This window comes from Coffea arabica, chromosome 3c, assembly GCF_036785885.1.
Source record: "Coffea arabica cultivar ET-39 chromosome 3c, Coffea Arabica ET-39 HiFi, whole genome shotgun sequence".
Taxonomy (NCBI): domain Eukaryota; kingdom Viridiplantae; phylum Streptophyta; class Magnoliopsida; order Gentianales; family Rubiaceae; genus Coffea; species Coffea arabica.
In genome coordinates, this window is record NC_092314.1 from 3,191,121 (window position 1) to 3,212,757 (window position 21,637).

Here is a 21,637-nt window from a genome sequence, read left to right on the forward strand (position 1 = left end):
TTCGTCTTCCTTTTGCACAATATCATTAACCTATTAACATAGCTTGGAAATTTCGAGATCCACAACGAATCAAGAGATTAAATAACGTAAATTAAACAACATCTTCACACTCGCTCAATAGTCCATGAACCACAATGCCAACGAATAATGTATCAGCTCCCCAAATGGATAAATTGTCCCAGGGGGAAAAAAGTCAAATAGACAAGGACTTAAAGTATGAGTAAATTATCAATGTTATAATTGATTTTTTTCGTTGATCTTTATAATTGATTGACGGTATGGTTAAAATTGAGATTTCAAAAATTAGAACTTCTGGATTCAAATTTCTCTACTCCTACTCTGCCTTCTAGGTTCAAATTTCTTTACTCATTTTCTGACTTTTTAAGTTCTACTTCTCTTGTGGTAGAAAAAAAAAATTAAAGAAAAAAATTGACTATAACGTGCAACACATTTCATGTAAAATATGTCCATCTAAAATATGATTTTTTTTTTCTTTTTGTCGTAGCGAGGATCGATAGCTAGCCCTCAGAGAGAGAGAGAGAGAGAGAGAGATATATATATATATATATATATATATATATATATATATATATATATATATATAATGTAAATATGTAATGTAATCCATGCAAGGTGGGCTTAAAGACGGATTAATACAGCACTGTTGTTTAAATATAGTGTAGTAATTAGTTTCAACCCAACACAAAATTATAGTGGAAATGGTAAACAGAACAAACAGGCACTCTATCTATCGATGTTACACAATTACACGCAATAACCATCTCAAGTATAAACCACAAAATAGCTGGATTTATTTAGCTAGGCATCTTATATAAGTATCACTCCCCATCTTTAATTTTAGTTGTAATCAGACTTAGAAGCAGCTCAATTTGGAAACATATGATGAAACCAAGAGCAGGAGGAAGCCAACGAGTTGAAGGTGCATCTGTGCAACGCTTCCACTGGAAGAACTGCCTGGTGTTGCTTTAGATCCTGCAAAATTATAGTTGCATATATGCAGACATATATGAGTCTAGCCATATATAACATGAGAATTTGTTAATTAGTTATAGTATTGTCCATGATTAAAAGGAAAACTCCTAGTTTTTTTTTTTTATCTTGGAAAGAATTAACAGCTTTTGTTAAGATAGAGGACAGAAATTTACACAGGAAATCCAATCAAGTACATCCTAGAATTTACAGAAGTAGGTTTTTAAAAATGTTTTGTTTCTTGGTTGTATGTGGTATATAATCATATATACATGACGAATATTTTTCTTTAGATATTATAAAATGCATTAGGACGTAGAGGAAACGTTTTGAAGTTTATACAAACTTTAGCAGCATAACTAGTTTCCGTCACAGGCCCATAATGAACAAATACAAGAGACAAGTTAACAAAACTGACAAAGGAGATTTGTACTTCAACACAAAAGTTTTAAATCCATAAAATCCCGTTGCATAGTTATGTAGATTTTGAGGTATTTCTATGTAGAAGAGTACAATACAAATTGTTTCATGAGTACTTAAATTGTCTTGATCCTTTTACCACAAAAAAAATTAAAAAAAAATCCGTAAAATTTGTACTGCTATAATCTTAAGAGTTTACCTGTGACAGACGGGTCGGTTGTGGAATCTGGTGTTCCATCAGCAGATCCAGCTGGTCCTGGTGAAGTCTCTGGAGAACCCACGGCAGACACTGCCGGTCCATTAGCAGCTATACCATGCATTTAACAGTTACACACATGCATGAAGAATTCAAAAACGCAGACCAATTCCACATGCAACATCAACCTTGAACAACAACCCCAGCTAGTAAACTTACCATTGCATCTGCTTACAGGGGGAGTTTGCACTTTGCAGGCATCAGGAAGTGAAAGAGCAAGTGTGGAATTAATGGTAAATCCAAATCGAGAGCCACCATCGATCACGGCGCAAAGGCATCGAGGATTGGTTTGAACAACGTTAGCAAGTGCAGAGCAGCATGAAGCCGGTGGTGTTGGGGATTGTCCGGTGACATAGTTAAGGCATGAAGACATGGTAATAATCACATTGTTGCAATTGGATTGAGCCACGGCTCCTCCTGCTGAAAATATGGTCACCGTGGCTAAGACTAGGCTAATTGCTACAATCCCTTTTGATGCCATTTGATGTTGTATAAAGTTAATATGTAGTACAATGGATGTGATCAAGGACTTGAATTTCTGGTTCAAAACTATGCGTTTTCTGTGGTCAAGTTCTGTGAAGATGAAGAGCTTTTATATACATGCATGGATGGTTGATTGCTTCAGGGCTAGCTTTGTGCCTTTTTTTTTTCTTTTCTTCACCGTCAATTTTGGCTGGGAACACTAATTTGGTAAACTAGAAGACTGCATATGATGTGAGATATAAGATTGTTAAATCAAACCAGCTACAGTACGTGTCATTGTTGACACAATATTGAGTCTAAGCCGGCAGGTGAATCCTGTAAACTATAGGAGAGCGTCCTAATTCAATTAGAGTAAACATTAGCAAGATATAGGTTTGTCATAGTTGCACAGATTTCTACTCTTGTTCCTTAGAATCACACTTGTAAAAATCGAACGTCTACATGCCAATGTAGACAACATGTTTACTCATAATGTAACTTTAATTTATTTTTTCCAATTCTATTTGGCTCATCCTTCAATTTTTCTTGCTGACCACATATCAATACATACATACATACATATACATATATATATATATATATATATATATATATATATATATATATATATATATATATATGCTGCCCTTTTTGGGGCTCCTGAATATACTTAAGTATGTGTATGTGTGTATGTATGTATCCGGGCTGATCATAAACGAAACAGTAGTCTCTTGAAGATATTCATATTCCCCAACCTTCTTGGGCCATATTAAAAGATAAGGCCAGAACAACAGAAAAACTGAAATTTTGATAAATTGCAGGGAGTAAGGTGTAATAGTATTTTTCTCATTTACTTGCACCTACCATTACCAGGCTGGTGAAATTTTGACTCTTAAGGGGTAATATCCCTATTTTGATAACCAAACGAGAAAAGAAGTGAGTAGTACTGTTGTCATCCTATGACTTCGATAATTCATATGGAAGTTCTTTTTTCAACGGGGAAAATTTAGAGTAAGGGATGATGACGTGAAGGTAGGAGCATCAATCTGGAAGCTAATTAGCTTAATTAAAAGTATTACCCGTTTACCTTAGAAGGGTATGCGTGTGCCAAACAAACATCAATCAAAGCCTCTCTGACGTCTAAATTATCTTACCAAATATAAAGAAATGTAGGCCTTATTATGCAAAGGAGAAGATGACCAATAATAAAACCAAGCCAGCAAAATTGACCGGTAAACTACTCCTCGACCCAACTTTGGGTAGGAGCAGCATCAGTAGCTTCAACTTCTTGCGGCTATGCTCCGACCAGCTTTTAAACGAAATACTAATAAAAGAGGAAAAGAACCAAGTGGAGAAAAACAAAAGAAGCAGTCAATGCATGCAAAATGCGGCGGGCATGGCTACTTACATCTGCAGGATGGTAAACGTTTGATTTTCTCCGGTCCTTTATTTTTTTTCCCCTGCTTATTCACGTTCTGTCCTGCAAAATGCGGCGGGCATGTTCTGCCACTCGCTCGGCTCCCTTCCTCAGTTTATGTATTTTTATTTGGTCAGTGGGTAGTAATAGTCCCCTTGGCTCTTCAATGGGCAATCAACAAAGAAAAGATTAAAAAAAAGCTTTATACTTTAGCCGCGGAGTCACGACCTAGATTTAGACTCCATTTGATAATTCAATTTAGCACTTAAAATTAATTAATTCAAATTTTAACTGTTTAGACGCGTTTGATAATAAAAAAAATTGAACATTTGAATTCATTAAGTGGCACTAATAAATTTCAGGAGCAAAACTTGCTCTAAAAAATAAATGATAAGTGAATAACTTATTACTTAATGTGATATACACTTAAATATATTAGATTTAGTAATTAATAATTCAATAACTTAATCGATTCGGATATCAGATTTTTGTTTTCAAATTTCAATTTTATCAAACGCATCCTTAGTGGAAACAAGACTGTACACTTAAATGAAATAATTTTTTTATTTTTGTTCTACTTCATATAAATTTTCTCATTCAATTAGTAATTAAATGTGTCTCAATTAATAGCTTTGAAACAATTGGACATTAAAAGAGATACTTAAAAGAAAGAAATTGGTCGTTTAGAGATGACTATTTTCTAAATTGTAGGGTGGCAATGTCAAGAGATACGTATTTTTTTATATATAAATGTGAAAGATACCTAAAAATTTTACTATAAAATTTTCAAGCTTATTTTGTGATTTTTATAAAGTTGAGAAGGGCAGGGCAATTGGTCACCCTCACACATAGGCTTGTCAACGGTCCGGGTCTAGGCCCGGATCCGTAAAATTATTGCGGGTATGGGTAGGGATTTAATTCCATTACCCAGATCCGGATCTGTTTTGTCAAACAAAAAAATGGATCGGCTACGGAATATAGTATTCCGACCCATATTAGACCCAGATCCGGATACAAATGGATTAATAATTTAAAATATGTATATTTATCGATATAATTTGATTAGGGTGATGTATTTTAATAAAGTCAATTTGATTTATTTTCTTATTTGGTTTTTTTTTTTGTATTAGTTAGAAATTAGTGTACAAATATATTTTTTTCTCATTTTTATTAGAAATTGTAAATTTTCATAATTTTTTCAGATAGACCCGGACTCGGATCCGAGACCTGTCGGATACGGATTCGGAACATAGAGTAGAAGACCCGTCGGATAAACGGGTCGAATTTGGATCCTATTTGGTATGCCGGATCCGGGTCCGGAATAATGAATTTCGACCCGTTGACAGCCCTACTCAGTCACACATCAAGGTGACTTTGCCCCTGTTCACAAGTGGATGAGCGCCAATTGCAAGTGTTGTATGTGCTCGGATGAACTTGAGCCTGAAGGTTCTCTAATAATTATCTAGAGAACGTCCAAGATTGTCTTGTGTTTTATACTATAAGGGTTTAGCTCACGGGTGCACCACACTTTTTAGGAGGAAATTCAAATATTAATTTGTATTATAAGAATGTATTAATTTGAGTTAGCATTTAAATATACAGGTGCAAGAAGTATAAATAAATGTGTGATCTATATAATAAGTCCGCTTTTTTTTTCTGAGAAAAAAAAAAAGGGAAGTACAAGAAAAGAAGGAAATGAAGGATGTTTAATTAAGCCACTAAGATTTGATTACATATCAAACATTTGAACAGTTTTGGCACGCAAAGTATCTCTCTCTAGATTCTAGTTTCTACCACCAAGAATGAAAAAGAAGAGGGATAGGCGACGGACCTATCTGACTGGAAAAATGATTGCCAACTCTTTACGATATCCTAATTGCTGCATGATATCCATCAACGGGGGCTTAGGCCAAAATTCATCAACGCGCTGGCAATCAGAACCCAGAATAGGACATGAAAATGTTATCTGATGCGTCATAAACAGGTTTAAAGGTACGAGGAACATGCAACAGACAAGCAAGCAAATTCCACCTAATCTACCGTTCTTCTCACAGGATTAGTTAAGGTAGTTGAGCTCCAAAACCACTCAAAACCCACTTTTTTTTTTATTCAAAACATTCGTCCTCACCTATAAATTCCCCTCTTTGATCGATCTCTTTCTCAAGTTTTAACAGCAAGTTTCTCAGCCAAAATCAGCAATTCTAATCATTCTTCCTACAGTGCAATTAATAGGACACAATAAGATACTAGTGCAACTAATCATGGCTCTCCAGCAGTTATTTCCAGCTTTATCCATTGCCTTGGTGCTTCTATCTTTGCCTGTTTATGGCCAGATCAATTCACCTTGTACAACTTCGATGCTCACCAGCTTCACTCCTTGCCTGAATTTCATTACCAATAGCAGCACCAATGGGAATTCGCCTACTGCAGATTGCTGCAATGTAATTAAGGCATTCATGGCCAACGGCACAGGCTGTCTCTGCCTTGTTGCAACTGGAGGCGTTCCCCTCAACCTTCCCATCAATCGAACTCTCGTCCTCTCCCTCCCCCGCACCTGTAACCAGCCTGGTGTACCCCTTCAGTGCAAAGGTAACACAACCTCGCGTCTAATTCCGTGCCAGTACCATTTTTTCAATTGAATTTGCACAATTTACTAATGAATATGTTCACAATATTTATTTTCAGCCTCTGTAGCACCTATTCCTGCTCCAGGTAACCTACAGTTCTTGAATTTATGTTAATGTTCCCCCCCCCCCCCCGCCTTTTTTTAAAAAATTCTTTTCCCCATTCTTTGGGGTTACTGAGATGTTTTTCGATTAACAGGCCCTCTAGCTGGTGGACCTGCAGTGTCACCTGCAGCTAATCCTCCTACAGGTACTATGTCACCTGCAGCTGCTCCTCCTACAGGTACTAAGTGCTGCTAATTTGTGGTATAATCTGTAATTACATTCCAACTATTAGGAGTAGAAAATTCAAAATAGAAAATGCCTTGCTTAAATTGTTTTTTTTCCCCACAAATGCCCTGCTGAAATATGTTTAATTTTTTGATTTTCAGGCTCTGTGGTTCCCCAGGCTGGCTCTCCAACATTGGCACCAGAGGCTGAAACAAATCCAGCTTTGACTCCACCATCTTCAACTACAAATTCAGGATCTCCAGCAGGGAATTCAGGCAACCGACAGTCTCTGACCCCATCAGCTGCCTCAACACTGAGTTTTTCACCATTGCTTCTGCTAGCTGTGATCGGAGCAATTGCCCTGAGGAATTATTGATCTGATGCTAGCACATTTTGTCAAGTCGATTGAGCACTTGTTATTCTTTGTATTATAGATTATTGCCTTAGATTTGTATAATTATTATAGTTGTGGAGTTGAAAGTTCGCTATTCATTGTGAGAAAATATCAGATCCTTCTGTCCATCTTTTTTGCCAGCGGACGTACGAGCTCAAAGTTCCTTTTTCTTTTTTCTATTGCCTTCTTTTTTTCCTCTCCTTTGGAAAGTTCACAAATATAAGAAAGAAATGATCCTTGTCATTGCTTATGCATTAGCCACAATGCCATAATGGTTCAAAGACAGCTATATCAGTCCTAGCCTCAAATTTGATGCGCCCCTAATCATACATCCAAAAGCGCCATTGCAGTTTTGGTCCATCTTTTCCAAGTCAAACACCTCAAAATCAGATCCACCAAATATATGAGTTGAATATAACTACAGATATCTCTGTTTCCTTTCCCCAAAACCAAAGGAGTTTTTGTTTGAACACAGTTAACTTAGGAAAATAAAGGGAAGAGCTTACTTCTTGCATCACCATTGACTGAAAAAAACTGTAAATTAAGAAGATGGCTCTTTAAAACTCTGAAGGGAAAAGTCTTCGAAACTTCATGAGGCCTAACATCTGAAGGCGTGGTGTGAGTTGTTAACGCTTTCATCAGCCCAGCATGCTAAGGCGTGGGTTTAATTCCATCCTTTAACAACAGGAATTCACATGCCTCCGGCGGTTGCGAGGTTAAAGGCGCAAATAAACGTTACATATATTCGACATTTTCTACAAAGCCAGAAGCACAAGTACTCCTAAAAGCCAGGCTTGCAATCCAATTAGCCATGATGGCGACCCTTAGCCCTCTTGTTAATTCTTTTTTGCAAGATGTATTTAAATTCTTTGAATTTTCAATCCATTGGCAAACACAATTAATAAACATCATATGGACTTTCTATTTCAATTTGTTTTTCGTAGGCATGTTAATCGGACCATATGAGTAGGGGTATCATAAGTTCAGGGTTAGCTCATTTAATTTGTAATACTTTCAGATTTCGGGCCATGAAATTCGGGTTAATAAATGTGAAAATCATACTCAACTCACAAAATATTCGGATTTTGAACCTTATTCGGGTTTAACCCAAACTCATTTATTACTCATCAATTTTCGTAATATAATTACTATAACTATTAAGTTGTAAAATTAATTTAACATTCACAAGATTACAACATTAAAATTAAACATAAACAAGTGATAGTTCTAAAAAATTACATAAATAAAAAATTTTCAACAATATTTATATCTAATTTGTTCAAAATACATGAAAAATAGTAATGAAACATGTGATCATAAGCCAATACATCTTCAAAGGTTGGAACTTCTTTATAACTTTGTAACTTAAATCCAAATATACTTGATGATTTGTGTTTCTATACCAAAAAGAAATCAACCAATACTAAGCCAACATAAAAATTTACTCAATCAATAAGAAAAGTTAGAGTTTTAGTGATGCATTACCAATATTGGCTCTCAAGAAAACTAATAGAGGAATCTTCATATGCATTTTTGTGTTTTGTAATTTGTATATATTTAGTATTTAGTAATAACATATTTGAATATATAATTATATATAATATCAAAATATAAATATTATATATATATCATTATATATATAGATAATTAAAGGGTCATACCTATATCGGATTTGAGCCTAATGAGGCCCAAGTTTAGCTTATGTTTAATTCAGATCTATTTTTAGGGCCAAACTCAGACCAGCTCACTAAAAAGTTGGACTCATCGGACTTTTTTTCGAGCCAAACAAGCCGAGCTCAGGTTGGCCCCGCCCCATTGATAGTACTATTTTTTTTAATTATAATTCTCTATATAAACTTAAATTCTAATTTCTTGGATTGTATTCTCATAGGACTAACTTGTATGAACATAAATTGTAGGTTTTGTATTTAAGGATTAAGCTCTCCAGGGAAAAGAAATGCTCTAGTTGTTGAAATTTCTACAAAACAACTTCTGGAATATTTTGTTATCATGGAGAACTAAAGAATAAATGTTCATAAGTATATTTGAAAAATAATTAAACTAAGAATGCAGGGTAGTTTAAATTCATTCTCTGAATTGCCACGTATTCTATTATGGTACGTTGTACAATTATAATACTAATAACTTGGGTAAACTTTGACTTAATTTAGTGGCCATGATTTGAGGACTAATGCTGTGTGGACTACCCTATCCTACCACAATCTAGTTGAACTAAAAATACATAGATTTATAGCCAAACATTTGGCTCCTATTATTTTTCCACCAATGGAATGAGAAAGCAAAACGAGGCACCTATAGCAGGGAAGGCAAGTTTCTATCAAGGTTTTTAGGATGTGTTTGAAAAAATTGAAAATTGAAAATTAAAAATTGAAATCTAAAGTCTAAATTCATTAAATTATTGAATAGCTAAACATTAAATTTGATAAATTTGAGTATATATCACATTAAGTGATAAGTTATTCACTTATCACTTATTTTTTGGACCAAGTTTTGCCTAAAAAATTCAGTGCAATTTAATTAATTCAGATGTTTTATTTTTAGTTATCAATTACAATTGAATATATTAAATTTAAGTGTTAAATTGAATTATCAAACAGGACCTTAACAAATTTCCAAGCGAGGAGGAGTTTGCCTTTTGTGTTTTTCTAAATTATTTTCTTGGAAAGTTTGGAAAATGGACAACTAGGTTTAAACTCAGCAAGGTCACCTAAACCCCAATCCTTTTACCAAGTTAGTTAAGGTAGTTGAGTCTTGAACCGACCTCAACTCTACGTGTTCTCGCCTCCTTTTCTCATAAACTCCACTCAAATTCTCAATCAATGTATAAATTCCATCACCATTCACCCCATACCCAACAGCGAATTGTTAGCCAATACCAATAGCTGCATATATCCTACTTAGCTAGCTCTAGTGCTCCGACAGTTTTGTAGTAATAAAGAACACAAATGGAGAGATTAAAAACTTCTCCACACTTGAATGCAGCTATAGCTATTGCTTTTTTGCTCCTATTTCTTCCAGTGCACGGCCAAACCAATACATCATGCACGGGTTTGATGCTTCGTAGCTTCGCCCCTTGTACGAACTTCATTACTGGTGGATCTGGAAGTTCACCAACTGCAGATTGTTGTCAGTCACTCAAGTCCCTCATGAGTAGTGGCAGAGATTGTCTCTGCCTTATGGTCACTGGGGGAGTTCCTCTTCATGTACCAATTAATCAAACCCTCGCAGCTTCTCTTCCACGTGCTTGTAATACAGATGGTGTGCCCATTGAATGCAAAGGTAAGGTTCAGGAAACTGGAAGTTCAAATGGTTCCAAGAAGATGAATTTTTCTCTGTATTTCTCATCTTGCTTTTTCTCCTCTGATAGAAATATTTTTTGTTTGATTTGCAGGCTTGCCTGGTGCACCTATTCCAGCTCCAGGTCCCATACATAAAGGCTTTTCTGATATTTTGGTTCTATTATAACAAACTTAATGGAGTATCCTGATTTTGCATGACATATACGTTGGACTTAGGGTTAAATTTGACATCTTTATCGTGATTGTCATAGCTATATTGACGTACTCTGTGCACTCAAACTTAATTTTTCTCTGGTCAAGAATTAAGAAACCATTCATACCACAATACCTTTCCTGCAATGGAAAGAAATATCAGTTCATTCTTTCCTTATTTGCAGGTCCAACAGAGGATCAACCACTGTCACCTTCCTGGCTGCCAGAACCTAATACACCGACTCTTACTCCACCAGGAGCGGGAGGTGATGGAACAATAACTCCTCCCGGAGATACACCAGGAGCGGGAGGTGATGGAACACTAACGCCTCCAGGATCGACACCTGAGGGTGGTGGATATCCAGCTATGACACCGCCAGGAGTCCGACCTGATTTGTCAACAGCCCAGCCTTCTCAAAGAGTTCCACACCTTCTTCTGCTAGCATTAGTTGGAGCTATTGCTTTCGGATGTTCCTGATTGACTTCTCATTGCATTTGCCAGTTGATGCTCCTTAAAATTTTTCGTAGTTGGGGATTCCAATTTGATGTTCATCCAAGTATCTACTCCCCAGATGATAAATTCCACTCTTGAGGGGTAACCTCAATTTTGTAAACAGACATTTTTTGAATCATTCCAGATTTCTGAGATCAAAATATATATTTGTATCAGAAGGCTTTGATGCCCATTTTGTTCTTTTGTAATATCACGGCGGAGTTATTGGATCATGTCCTTGTATTCTTGTTTCTGTTTAATAAAATTGTGCTGCAAATTCCCTCTCCACTTTATAGAACAACCGAAGAAAATGCTAATGGAAGTCGTTCGAGAAAAAGATTTTATCTGTTATTGCAATTATCAAATATGCTCAATCACAAATTAAATCAATGCTGAAAGTTCACCTAGACAAATCAACCGCTTAAGTTTCTGAACTCAATTTTACTCAGGTTTGATCTTAGCCAAGCAAAAATTATTTCCCATAAAAATCAAATTTGGTGATTTGGCATCGTAGATTCAATCTCACCGTATTCGTGCTGTCTTGCAACTGTTGAAAGCTCACAAGGCGTGAGTCTGATGTACTGAGTAGGTCAGATGCATGTACATAGCACCTTGCACAAAGAATGGATGCCATACCTCACGAGCAGCTTTGGAGATGCTTATATACTTTCCAAGAGATGGAATCCAAATTGAACTGTCTCATTGAATGGATACCTTAAGGTTCATATGGGGTTTAACAATTCTGATTTGTATGTCATGCCAATTTGCAAATGCCCAAATTCAGGGATGCTCTCTCCTCGGCGTAGACTTTGAGAAATGCATGGAGCAAGATGGAAGTACAGCCTCAATGGAGCCTTGCTGCAAAACCCTGAACCATGCTGTTCAAGCTGGTTATTATTGCTTGTGCTTGCTGTTTAGATCCTCTCCTTTACCAAGCATCAGTCTATCAGTTCAATTATCTAGCTGCTACATATCAGTCCCATCGTTGACTCAATGTCAAAGTAAATTCTCAACCTGTGATTTTGCTTATACAAATTCAGCTTTGATAATAGGATAAAGCAGCCTGATTCTTGACTTCCTATATTTGATATGCCTCTGTAGTAATCATCTTTTCTTGTTTTTTTCTTGATTATACATGTGCAGAGTCATTGCCGGTATTTCCCACACCAAATACTCCAGAGCCTGCATTGAATTTTCCACCGGAAAGGCCAGAGGACCCAATGCAACCTTCTGTTCCAGATGATAACACGGTGCCGTTACCTCCAAAAAGGGATGAAATTCGACGAAATCCAACTTCTACAGGCAACAATTCATCAGTGGCCGAAGGCCGACCAATTCTTAGCAGCGATGTTCATCCCATATTGTTGATCCCTGAGCCAAGATACTTGAAATCTCATGGTGGAGACAAATTCAATATTTTGCCACGACCAAGATTCTTGCTACCTGTTGCTTTGTTTGTCATCCTGTAAGGAGGTAGTAAATTTGATATCTGTACTGGAGAAATCCTATAGGAAATGGAGCTATCTTCCTCGGTATAACTGTCAGCAAAATTTGGATGGAATGGAAGTCGAGCGGGTAATAGACTTCGGATTCAGGACGCTTATGTCCTAGAATGTGTAATCCTTCTCCTGTTTCTTATCACCCACTGAAAAAAGCCCTTGTACATAGACAATTCGAGAAAATATGAAGTTTCACACAAAGATTCGGAAATTGCAATTACAGAGACAGAGTGATAAATAAGTACCTACAAAACGTACGTTGAGACTCATTGATACAAATTTTCATTTTATAATGAGAGATGGAGTATTAAGTATCATTTGACTACAAGATTTTTTTTTTCCCAAAATTCTCATGAATTTAATCATTACAACGTTTTGGCTAACATAAACGCAAAATTGATTTGAATCTCAGGATTGAATGTAAAGCAACACATACGAATATATACACACACACACGCGCATCTATAAGTGATTGGGTTGGGTGGTTAGATAGAAGTGACTATAAATAGGAGATCTTGGATCGAAGACTTTCTGCTTCTTTTCTTCCATCTTATTACCTAACCAACCGTCTCTCGAGGCTGTGATATGCATTGCAAGTGATATTACCATACTCAAAATTTTGTTGCCACAAGAAACATAATAATGTTATGTCTTTCAAGACAATTTGTGATAGTATTTGATTTACTTAAAATGACAATAATTTTAGTTTTTTTTTTAAAAAAAAAAGAGCTGTGACATTAAATTTTGAATTTTGACAATTAGTCCAGCAAAATTCCCTGTTCCACAATCCACACCCACGGACGAGCAGACAATTTGTGATAGTATTTGATTTACTTAAAACAACAATAATTTTAGTGATAGAAGGCAAATGGAAAATTGACAATGCGTATGCGGAATATTAGGAGTGAGGGTATTTTTGGAAAACCAGCAACCTCCCATTCCCGCCAAAAATTTAACCTGCATATAAAATTATAAATACAGAACGGCCCGCTAAACAGAATAACCAACCGCCTTTCCTTCCACCTCTGTCACACACTTGCACACCACAAAACACGCACATGCCAAATCCCCCAACTTCACAGATGGCCACCGGCCTCCTCCTCTTCCTCCTCCTCACCTCCGCCCTCCTTCTCACCTCCTCCGGCGCCACAACAACAAAACTGTCACCTTCACCTCCATCTCCGTCTCCACCTCCTCCGCATTCTAGAAAAGCAGCACGTTCTCCGCCACGATCACCTCCTGCACCACCACCACCAGCAGCTCCGGCGAACTGTTCTGACGAACTGGTCTCCTTCTCAAAGTGCCTGCCGTACACTTCTTCATCTCCGAACAACACCTCCAATTCACCTTCTCGTCAGTGCTGCAATGACGTCATTTCCGCATTTACCACCGGCGGCGCCGTCTGCTTCTGCTATCTCATTCAAAAGCCTAACCTCCTCGGGTTCCCTCTCAACTCCACCAAAGTCCTCTCTCTTACCTCTCTTTGTCCGACGAGAGATCATGGAACCAAGACTAACTTCTCCCTTACTTCTCTATGTTCCGGTAAGCATTATCTCTTTTTTGTGTTTTTGGAATATTTCTGATAATTGTTGATAATGCTAATAATTTTCAATAAAAGTACTCCATAATAGTTTAGTAATTACAGTAATTAATTAATGCTAGTTTACCAATTTCCTGTAATTTTTGGATGGTTGAATTCTGCGTAGATACATTATTCTCAACTTCGGAGGAAAATGTCCATTATCAATAAAAGCATGCAACTGTAAACTAGAACAAGATTTGATAAGTCAATTCTTAAGTATGATTGGCTTAGATCTACATTTCCAGTAGTTAATAGAAGGTGGAGCACCTGTCTATCCAACGTACTAATGGTGACCGTTCATTTTCGTGCATGTTGTATAGTTTTCAATCCCATCAAATCTAAGTTATTGAAATTTAGTACTGGGGCTATCGTTAAATTATGTATTATTATTTACTTTGCTTTAACGCTAATGATGTTTTCCCCTTCTTGAACTGTTTTGATCAGGAACACGTACTCTGCCTCCTTTAAAGAGCATTACAAGTAAAATCCCCCTTCCCCTGCTCCTGTTTCTTTACGTTCTTTTTTTATATTGCGTCTATTAATTTGCTACTAAAAGCTTTGACTGTCACTTTTTTGCTGCAGGTCCCGATCACTCATCACCACGCTTATCTGGTAATTTGTGAAATGATTATACCCTATAAATCGACTCGATTTTTGCATTGCTTACTAGTGTATTAATTTGTGTCTATTCATTTGCTGGTAAAAACCGTTCCTTTTGCTATCTGTTTTCTTTACATTCTGCTCAGTTTGTTTTTTTTTTTGGTGCCTATTAATTTGCTACTTGAAACTTTTAACTGCCACTTTTTGATGCTGGTCCTGAAAACTCGCCGCCAAGCTTTTCTGGTAATTTGTGAAATGATGATACCTTATAGATCGACTCATCTTTGCATTGCTTTCTTTGTCTGCTTTATTGATTTTTGTACTTACAAAGAGTTTTAAAAACGCTTGTATTTAGTTCCATCAAAGCAAGCTTAGTACTTGTCTTGCTAGGAGTTTTCTTTCCAAAGACTAGAGTTCTATGCTCATATATGTTCTTTATACACCGTGCATAGGACCAATCAATCCGAAATTAGTTATGCATGATTGGTAAATCACGAAAGTAATCGGTTTCAATAGCAGTATAAGCCTAATGAAGAGAACTTAGGACTTCTATGGAGATACAAAAGAGACTTTGACATGATAGGCTGTGACGATAATTACTGCTTTACAAACAGACGCAGATGGCTATGGACCAGTCATTTCATAAGCAGAATCTGGGTTTCTTATTTGAAACTCAAAATATCAAAGAATATTAAATCAGCAGAGTCTACAAGAACATGAAATATTGCTTTTTCTCTGTATAAATTTGCAGGTCCTGTGAACCGTCCAACACCTCCTGCAATCAACTTCACACAAGGCTCAGAGGAGTCGACTGCTGATTCAGATAGTCCAGCACCTTCCTATTCAGACACTTCCGTACCTGCCGATTCAGACACTCCAGCCGCTCCTGATGGATCGCATCCAGAACCAAGGTTAGCACCACGTCTACCCTCATGGAGACCTTTTTCCACTAGTGGTACCAATAGCGAGTCTGGCTGGTTGCTCGCTCTCATCATGGTTGTTGCGGACGTTGTTGTTCCTACATTGACTTGATAGACGTAGCTCTCATCTTGATTAATATCTTGATTGTATAGAATAGTTCCACAAGGTGAGTATAGCAACAATTGCACAGCTAAGGTGAATTGTATGGCAGGCAAATTCTGACTTCTGTATGTTTGACAAACTTCGATTGATTTTCTGAGTATTAGCAACTTGAGAAAGCATGAATAAGGCGATCACCTGAAATGAAATCAATCTTTGCCTATATGGATTTCCAATGATGTTACACTTTAAACTTTCAATTGTTCTCTATGGTTTGGTGGGCCAATTTAATTCCAGAGTTTCCATTTAAAGTTGCAGCTACAGTTAATCTGCTAACCAATTTGATTAAACAAAAGGCAAATAAAAAACTCAGAGACGAATTTGAAAATGGAGGGGCATTTTCAGAGCAGGATACATGACTGTTGTACTTGCCATAACGCTTCTTATTTCATGTTACCCTTAGGAAAAGACCCCACTGGCTTAGATGCTATTGCTTTTATCGAGTGCTAGCAAATGTGTGCTTATCAAAATAAAGCAAAATGCTGCACAAAAATATTTCCCCAAGAAATTGTTGCTAATGCCTCCTAACATTTTGTTCTGTGCAAGGCATCTCCAAAATTTTGAAGTTTGATGAGCAGATTCAACAAAATTTTTCCAGTCAGAATATATTTGGCAAGTGTATCCAAAAATTCCAGAAACAACTACTACAAATTACATTCATCTTGGGTAGTTTTTTCTTCGAGACTTCAAGCCAAGCACATGTATAAAAAATAAAATAAAATTCAGAAGTCACTTAATCCATATTGTACCAGCTTGTGGTCATCTGCTATACATGCTCAACTCTTGTCAGGCATCCAGTTATTTCCAGCCATCAGACCATTCAGCTTCATCTGTTACAGGCTTTGGGATCTCTTCTGTATTGAAGTAATTGTGACCCCATTCCACCGCCCCAGACGGCTGTAAGTTGCCAGAGCAACCCACTTCCCCAGGTTGCTCCCCTTCCACATCCCCAGATGGTTGGACAATCTCACCCCATTCCACATCCCCAGACGGCTGGAAGGCACTGTATTCTCCATCATAATTCACTGGGACAGTTTGCTCTTTGACATCTTCCTCCTTGCCTGGTAAGAAGCAACCTTTGTAGGAATCGTTGTCTGAGCAGTACCATAAAAGCTTGTTCCAATGACCATCCTGTCAATACCTCAAACATGTGAATACATAAACCCAGGGAAAACTGCCTTGGCAAAACTGAAATGATCATTCATCACCTAAGACTCCTCGAGTGTGTACATAGTTCAAGGGGACATTTGCTTTGGGTATTCATACATGAACCTTTGGGTGGTTGGAAGCAGGCAGACTAACCATTTGTACAATAGGCAAACAGAAGGAAAACAAGCAAACCAGGAAAGTGGTAATGCACATTACTTTTAACAGCATACTTCTTGTGCTTATCTGAAATCAGAATGATATACAAATTAAAAATGCTTAAAGAGTACCTTGCAAAGGATATGTGGATTCCCAACCAATATAAGCAAAGATCTTGCTCGGGTAATAGCCACATTGAACCTTCTAGGACTGCTTAAAAATCCCAGATAGTGGATCTTGTCAAACTCATTGTGTTTAATTGTGGATCGGACAGTAGACACAATGATCACTTGCCTCTCTTGCCCTTGGAATTGTTCAACACTACCAATCTTGATTTTGGTTTTATTAAAGCTTTCAAGTGCGTTTCTTATTTTGAGAACTTGCTGCCTGTAAGGAGTTATAACCCCGATGTCTTCCTCATGAAGCCCTTTATCATCAATCAAATGAATAATGATATCAACTACCTTGCTGGCCTCAATTCTGTTAAACCATGACGGATTACTCCCTTCCCTCTCATCACAACCCTGGATACCAAAGAAAAGCAAAGGGAAGTTCTGGTCAGGTAGTAGGTCCAATAATGGCAGTATAAAGTTTCCATCATTTTCTTTGCATGAGATCAAATCGCCCCCTTAAAACAAGGTTGATGGAAGGTACAGAATTTTTGGATGAGACCGATAGTTTCGAACCAATTTGGTAATATAGCTTCTATTCCCATCATTATATAACTGACATTCGAACAGCCTTTCCAAGTATGATCTTCCCAATCCATAACTCTCAGCAATTTTCGAGTAGATTACAGGACCAAGCTGCTTTGGGTCCCCGGCAAGTACAACTACTGTTTTCTTTTGATAAAGGTGGGCAACAGGAACCATCGTCTCAGGTTCTGAAGCTTGGCCTGCTTCATCTAAAAATATGTGAGAGAAGTGGCCTCGCTTGATGCCTTCTGCATATAGGAGTGACGCACTTGTATATGTTGATACAATAATCCTATATTGCCTGAGCCTACTCAATATGGGACACCTGAAAACAGCATCTTCAATACAGCAAAAGTCTTTGTAGTTTTGATCAACATCCTCTATAAGACGTGTAGTTGCATTCAGCCTGAAGATATCATTTTTCAGAATTTGGACTGCCTCCTCAGTTATAAGTTTCTCAAGAATATAGTCCGCAGCACTGTTTGAAGGTGCACAGACTAGAATTCGAGTATGTTTGCGCTTAGCATAAAGTTGGAGGATGGCTTCTATTAGAGTCATTGTTTTACCAGTACCTGGAGGTCCATGAATTACGTAAGGAGACCCTCCCCTGCAGCCAAGGATCATCTCAATGGTGCTACTTTGCTCTGGATTAAGCATACAGGATATAGGCACCAGTGAAGTTGGTTGAATTAGTCTTGCTTGATGGGATACAGACGGGAAGAGAAGTTCCATCTCCAAAGTTTCTGCAGCTTTGATGGCTTGATATAACATTCTCACACGAGTACGGTTGTACGTGAACTGCACATCATAAAGATTTCCAGGCCTATGATCTGAGTGGAAATCATCCCGAAACCTCAGATAAACCTCTTCAGCCTCAACACGGTAAATATAACCCTGTTCAAATAACCATTCAAAGTTTGAGCGATGCAAGTTCAGAGCATTTAATCAAACACAGAAAGTACCAGATGTTGCATGTGTTCACATATTGGAGACTGAGAAGCCACCACTATCTGCGGTGTCACAAACATAACAAATTTTTTAACGCCAATCAACACACTCTATGTCTCTAAGTGATAACTCTAATCAAGACAGGCTATGAGAATTTTCAAGTAGTTGCTAAATTTACAAAATCTCCAACACATATTTGTCTCTGGTCTAAAGGCAATTTAAATGAGCTGGATCATCTCCAAAAATTCTTAATAAATTGTTAGCATTAAATCCTAGGTACCGCAATATCCTTTAAAAAATACTTGAAAATATAATCGTCAAGTAAATCCAGCATAGTAAATAATCATGTGAAAATTCAGCATACTTGATAAGGGGGGGTATTGGTTGCATGAACTGAGGAAGGTCTAGCAAATACACAGTCTCCATAAACAAGCGAAGGCCTTCTCTCTGCTAGTCCTGGGACACTGAGGCATAAAAATTGGAATCCCTTACTTGTCATAGTAACACTCTCCATGTCAAAGTCCCTCATATCCTCCTGAAGAAAATAAAGAAAATGCATCAACACCAACCACATGAACAATTTATTAGCATTTGTTGAAGAAAAAAAAACAATTTATTAGCATAAAATATTTGGATTCAGACCTCCATTTTGATCTCTTCTAGGGCTAGCAAGGTCTGAAAGTATGAAAAATAATTCTCTTTTGTCAGACCATCTCCTAGAGCATCAGGGATTTGCTGCTGCTCAATCGAGTTCCTAATGTGCTGGGGAACTGGATATGCATGGAGCCTGTATCTGAACCCTCGGTTTGGAGACCTTATAGGACGCGAGCCCCCAATAAATGGTTCAGCAGAAAACACTTTAGTGACTGAGTGCTTTTTCTTCCTGATTCTGTTAAATGGCCTGTTAGAAGCCAAAAATTGGGATACCTTATCTTCAGCCATGACAAAAACAAGTCGCTCAATTGTGTCATCCCCAACACTGAAGTGCACAGCTGATGTGTGCAAGCCAATACCTTTAGGCTTGCAAGACAACCAAATTGTTAGGGTCTGACCTGGCTGTAATACTCTGTCTTCCAAGGAGAATGACTCCAGAAATTCTTGGACATATTGTGCATCTGACGTTGCAGTTGGAGGTTTCATTAACGAAATAGTAAATGAGTCCTCAGGTTTTGAATCATAAATCTTCACCGACCAGAGATCAACAGGGGCACTAGTTTTGTTTTCAATTGTGATCGAATCAACAATAGTCTCTCCTACCAATCCTGATTGAGGCTTCCCTTCGACTAATGGGAATGGAACAGAAATAGTAACTAGATCACTTTCTTCAGCAGGGTTATAGCTACAAACAGATTTACAGTTGTCCAAGTCGATAAAACCGATGTCTCCTTTGTCCCAAATTACAGAATACTCATCATCTGATTTATGACCGACTGAATCCATTAATACCTTGATGTGTATGCCAAGAAAATCTGCAAATTCTGAACAAAATCGCACATTGATGTAATTTCTCATTTTGATGAAGATAAATCATTCCATAAAGCTTTTCTAAATTGCAAGTGAGAAAATGTTCAAGTAGTATGACCATATGCTCATAGCTGAAATGTGGCGATTTGCTAGTTGAAACAGTGTTTTGAAGGCAGAGGCACTGTGTCTGTCTGAGGCATATTCCATGAGGCACAGTGACATTAAAGCCACAGACATGGATGTAGGTCCCACGACACTGTAAAATTTTTTGTTTATTTAACAGTGAAGAAAAATTGACATGCTAAGAAACATTATAAGAAAGAATTATAGATCTAAGATGCAATATAGGCAAAGAACTGTATGATGAAGCATTAAAGGAACATAAAATTTTCTTCACCTTAGATGGAACTAAGAAAAGATAAACTAACAAAAAATAAATTAAATATCGGTGAGACCTTAAAAGTTAAACAGAAAGTAAGGCTTTGGTTGTGAAAAGCTTCCCATTTCAAACCTCATCTCTGTATCCCACCAATATGTTATGTGGCACATTAACCCCCTTTCAACCACTTGGCCTCATCTCTCTCTCAACAGCAACACTCTTCCCTACTCACCTCCACGCCACACCACACCTCTTCACCCTGCTGGACTGAAGGAAACTAGTAACATTAAATTAGAATGAAATCAGATTAGTTAATTCAGCAGTTATAGAAGATGAGCATGTCCTTTGATTTTCCTTTATTGTGTATATTTCATCTGCTCCTCCCTGACAAGCCCCCTTCTCTTTGGTTTCTCATTCTGTTCCAGGTGTTTGGGGCATAAGCAGAGGTGTGCCTCACAGTTCAAGGCAATCTCATGCCTATCACCCAGAGACATCAGCACTGCTTGCCTATCCCAAACACTTCAAGGTACTTGTGACTTGCTGCACCTCAGGAATAGGCCTTTTAAAATAATAGTTGATACCAAATTCATGGCACCAAAAAATTTATTATCTTGGGGGAAAAAAAGCATGAAGACTTGATGAAGTGATAGATCACTGAAAAGAAGAGACATTCTGGCATTTTATTATTTGGAACCAGGTTAACCTTTTAGAACTTAGAGATATGCTGCTTTGCAAAGACATAAAGTAGATATAGAGTTAATGATGTCTATACGCTTACAAGAGGGCATAAAACATAAGCCATGTTACTTACCTTTTCAACACTGTTTGGTTTCTGAGGAGACTTAAGTAAAAGTCCAAAAGCAAAAAAATCTGACTCCAATTTATAAGAGTACCCAATGATTTGGAGAATAACTGCACATAAAATCTGCAAAATTAAATCCTGGTAAGATTTCAAAGCCACAGTTAGTCTTGGAAGTCTCTTTCCGAGTAGCAACTGAAAGAAACCCTCTATGAGGTTATCAAATTCCTTCTTTGTCATGAGTCTGAGTATAACACACATAAGTAACATGCACATTTAAAATATGGACATTGTATGTGCGATTACAACTTTTATGGAATACACGTTTATTGAACAATATCTAGAAATGCACTAGATATCCTCATATTAAATAAATCACCAAACACAACTACAATTTATCAAGCAACCAAGGGACCAACATTAATTATATAAAGTAAAATGAATGCAA

The 21,637-nt window shown here is 37.3% G+C and overlaps 5 protein-coding genes and 1 long non-coding RNA gene across 7 annotated transcripts; 4 read left to right on the forward strand and 2 right to left on the reverse strand.

Moving 5' to 3' along the window:
• Positions 1 to 664: 664 nt before the first annotated feature.
• On the reverse strand, positions 665 to 2,436 carry LOC113733788 (non-specific lipid transfer protein GPI-anchored 15-like). Of its 2 annotated transcripts, none has more exons than XM_072083208.1 (3): positions 1,826 to 2,436; positions 1,610 to 1,678; positions 665 to 993 (listed from the first exon to the last, which is right to left on the reverse strand). In XM_072083208.1, the coding sequence occupies exons 1-3, from the start codon at positions 2,145 to 2,147 to the stop codon at positions 875 to 877; spliced, it is 510 nt and encodes a 169-aa protein (XP_071939309.1). In that variant the 5' UTR covers positions 2,148 to 2,436; the 3' UTR covers positions 665 to 874. The 2 variants fall into 2 exon arrangements, with proteins under 2 accessions (XP_071939309.1, XP_027115765.1); XM_027259964.2 differs by having other exon boundaries at positions 1,610 to 1,717.
• A 3,097-nt stretch (positions 2,437 to 5,533) lies between these two features.
• Positions 5,534 to 6,973, forward strand: LOC113734825 (uncharacterized). The gene is made up of 4 exons (XM_027261562.2): positions 5,534 to 6,134; positions 6,231 to 6,257; positions 6,369 to 6,452; positions 6,601 to 6,973. The coding sequence occupies exons 1-4, from the start codon at positions 5,807 to 5,809 to the stop codon at positions 6,813 to 6,815; spliced, it is 654 nt and encodes a 217-aa protein (XP_027117363.1). The 5' UTR covers positions 5,534 to 5,806; the 3' UTR covers positions 6,816 to 6,973.
• Positions 6,974 to 9,732: 2,759 nt separating this feature from the next.
• LOC113735366 (uncharacterized) lies at positions 9,733 to 11,073 on the forward strand. Its single transcript, XM_072083209.1, has 3 exons — positions 9,733 to 10,133; positions 10,246 to 10,275; positions 10,531 to 11,073. Exons 1-3 carry the CDS (start codon positions 9,800 to 9,802, stop codon positions 10,821 to 10,823), a joined length of 657 nt encoding a protein of 218 aa, XP_071939310.1. The 5' UTR covers positions 9,733 to 9,799; the 3' UTR covers positions 10,824 to 11,073.
• A 495-nt stretch (positions 11,074 to 11,568) lies between these two features.
• On the forward strand, positions 11,569 to 12,458 carry LOC140038018 (uncharacterized). Its single transcript, XR_011841829.1, has 2 exons — positions 11,569 to 11,839; positions 11,982 to 12,458. It is a non-coding gene; the product is annotated as an uncharacterized lncRNA (long non-coding RNA).
• Positions 12,459 to 13,359: 901 nt separating this feature from the next.
• LOC113733774 (uncharacterized) lies at positions 13,360 to 15,754 on the forward strand. The gene is made up of 4 exons (XM_027259952.2): positions 13,360 to 13,879; positions 14,364 to 14,399; positions 14,502 to 14,531; positions 15,271 to 15,754. The coding sequence occupies exons 1-4, from the start codon at positions 13,396 to 13,398 to the stop codon at positions 15,549 to 15,551; spliced, it is 831 nt and encodes a 276-aa protein (XP_027115753.2). The 5' UTR covers positions 13,360 to 13,395; the 3' UTR covers positions 15,552 to 15,754.
• Positions 15,755 to 16,178: 424 nt separating this feature from the next.
• LOC113734864 (probable RNA helicase SDE3) lies at positions 16,179 to 20,871 on the reverse strand. The gene is given in 5 exon segments (XM_027261613.2): positions 16,179 to 16,730; positions 17,036 to 18,493; positions 18,912 to 19,082; positions 19,190 to 20,025; positions 20,467 to 20,871. Coding segments are annotated over 4 exon segments (2,760 nt in total). The 5' UTR covers positions 19,988 to 20,025; positions 20,467 to 20,871; the 3' UTR covers positions 16,179 to 16,397.
• Positions 20,872 to 21,637: the final 766 nt, after the last annotated feature.

Coding starts and splice junctions, on each gene's coding strand:
- LOC113733788 (XM_027259964.2), bottom strand. CDS start 2,147: ATGGCATCAAAAGGGATTGTAGCAATTAGCCTAGTCTTAGCCACGGTG. Junction 1,718..1,825: donor CCCTGTAAGCAGATGCAATG/GTAAGTTTACTA, acceptor TGCATGGTATAG/CTGCTAATGGACCGGCAGTG. Junction 994..1,609: donor AACCGACCCGTCTGTCACAG/GTAAACTCTTAA, acceptor ATAATTTTGCAG/GATCTAAAGCAACACCAGGC.
- LOC113733774 (XM_027259952.2), top strand. CDS start 13,396: ATGCCAAATCCCCCAACTTCACAGATGGCCACCGGCCTCCTCCTCTTC. Junction 13,880..14,363: donor CCTTACTTCTCTATGTTCCG/GTAAGCATTATC, acceptor TGTTTTGATCAG/GAACACGTACTCTGCCTCCT. Junction 14,400..14,501: donor TCCTTTAAAGAGCATTACAA/GTAAAATCCCCC, acceptor TTTTTGCTGCAG/GTCCCGATCACTCATCACCA.
- LOC113735366 (XM_072083209.1), top strand. CDS start 9,800: ATGGAGAGATTAAAAACTTCTCCACACTTGAATGCAGCTATAGCTATT. Junction 10,134..10,245: donor TGTGCCCATTGAATGCAAAG/GTAAGGTTCAGG, acceptor TTTGATTTGCAG/GCTTGCCTGGTGCACCTATT. Junction 10,276..10,530: donor TGCACCTATTCCAGCTCCAG/GTCCCATACATA, acceptor CCTTATTTGCAG/GTCCAACAGAGGATCAACCA.
- LOC113734825 (XM_027261562.2), top strand. CDS start 5,807: ATGGCTCTCCAGCAGTTATTTCCAGCTTTATCCATTGCCTTGGTGCTT. Junction 6,258..6,368: donor AGCACCTATTCCTGCTCCAG/GTAACCTACAGT, acceptor TTCGATTAACAG/GCCCTCTAGCTGGTGGACCT. Junction 6,453..6,600: donor TGCAGCTGCTCCTCCTACAG/GTACTAAGTGCT, acceptor TTTGATTTTCAG/GCTCTGTGGTTCCCCAGGCT.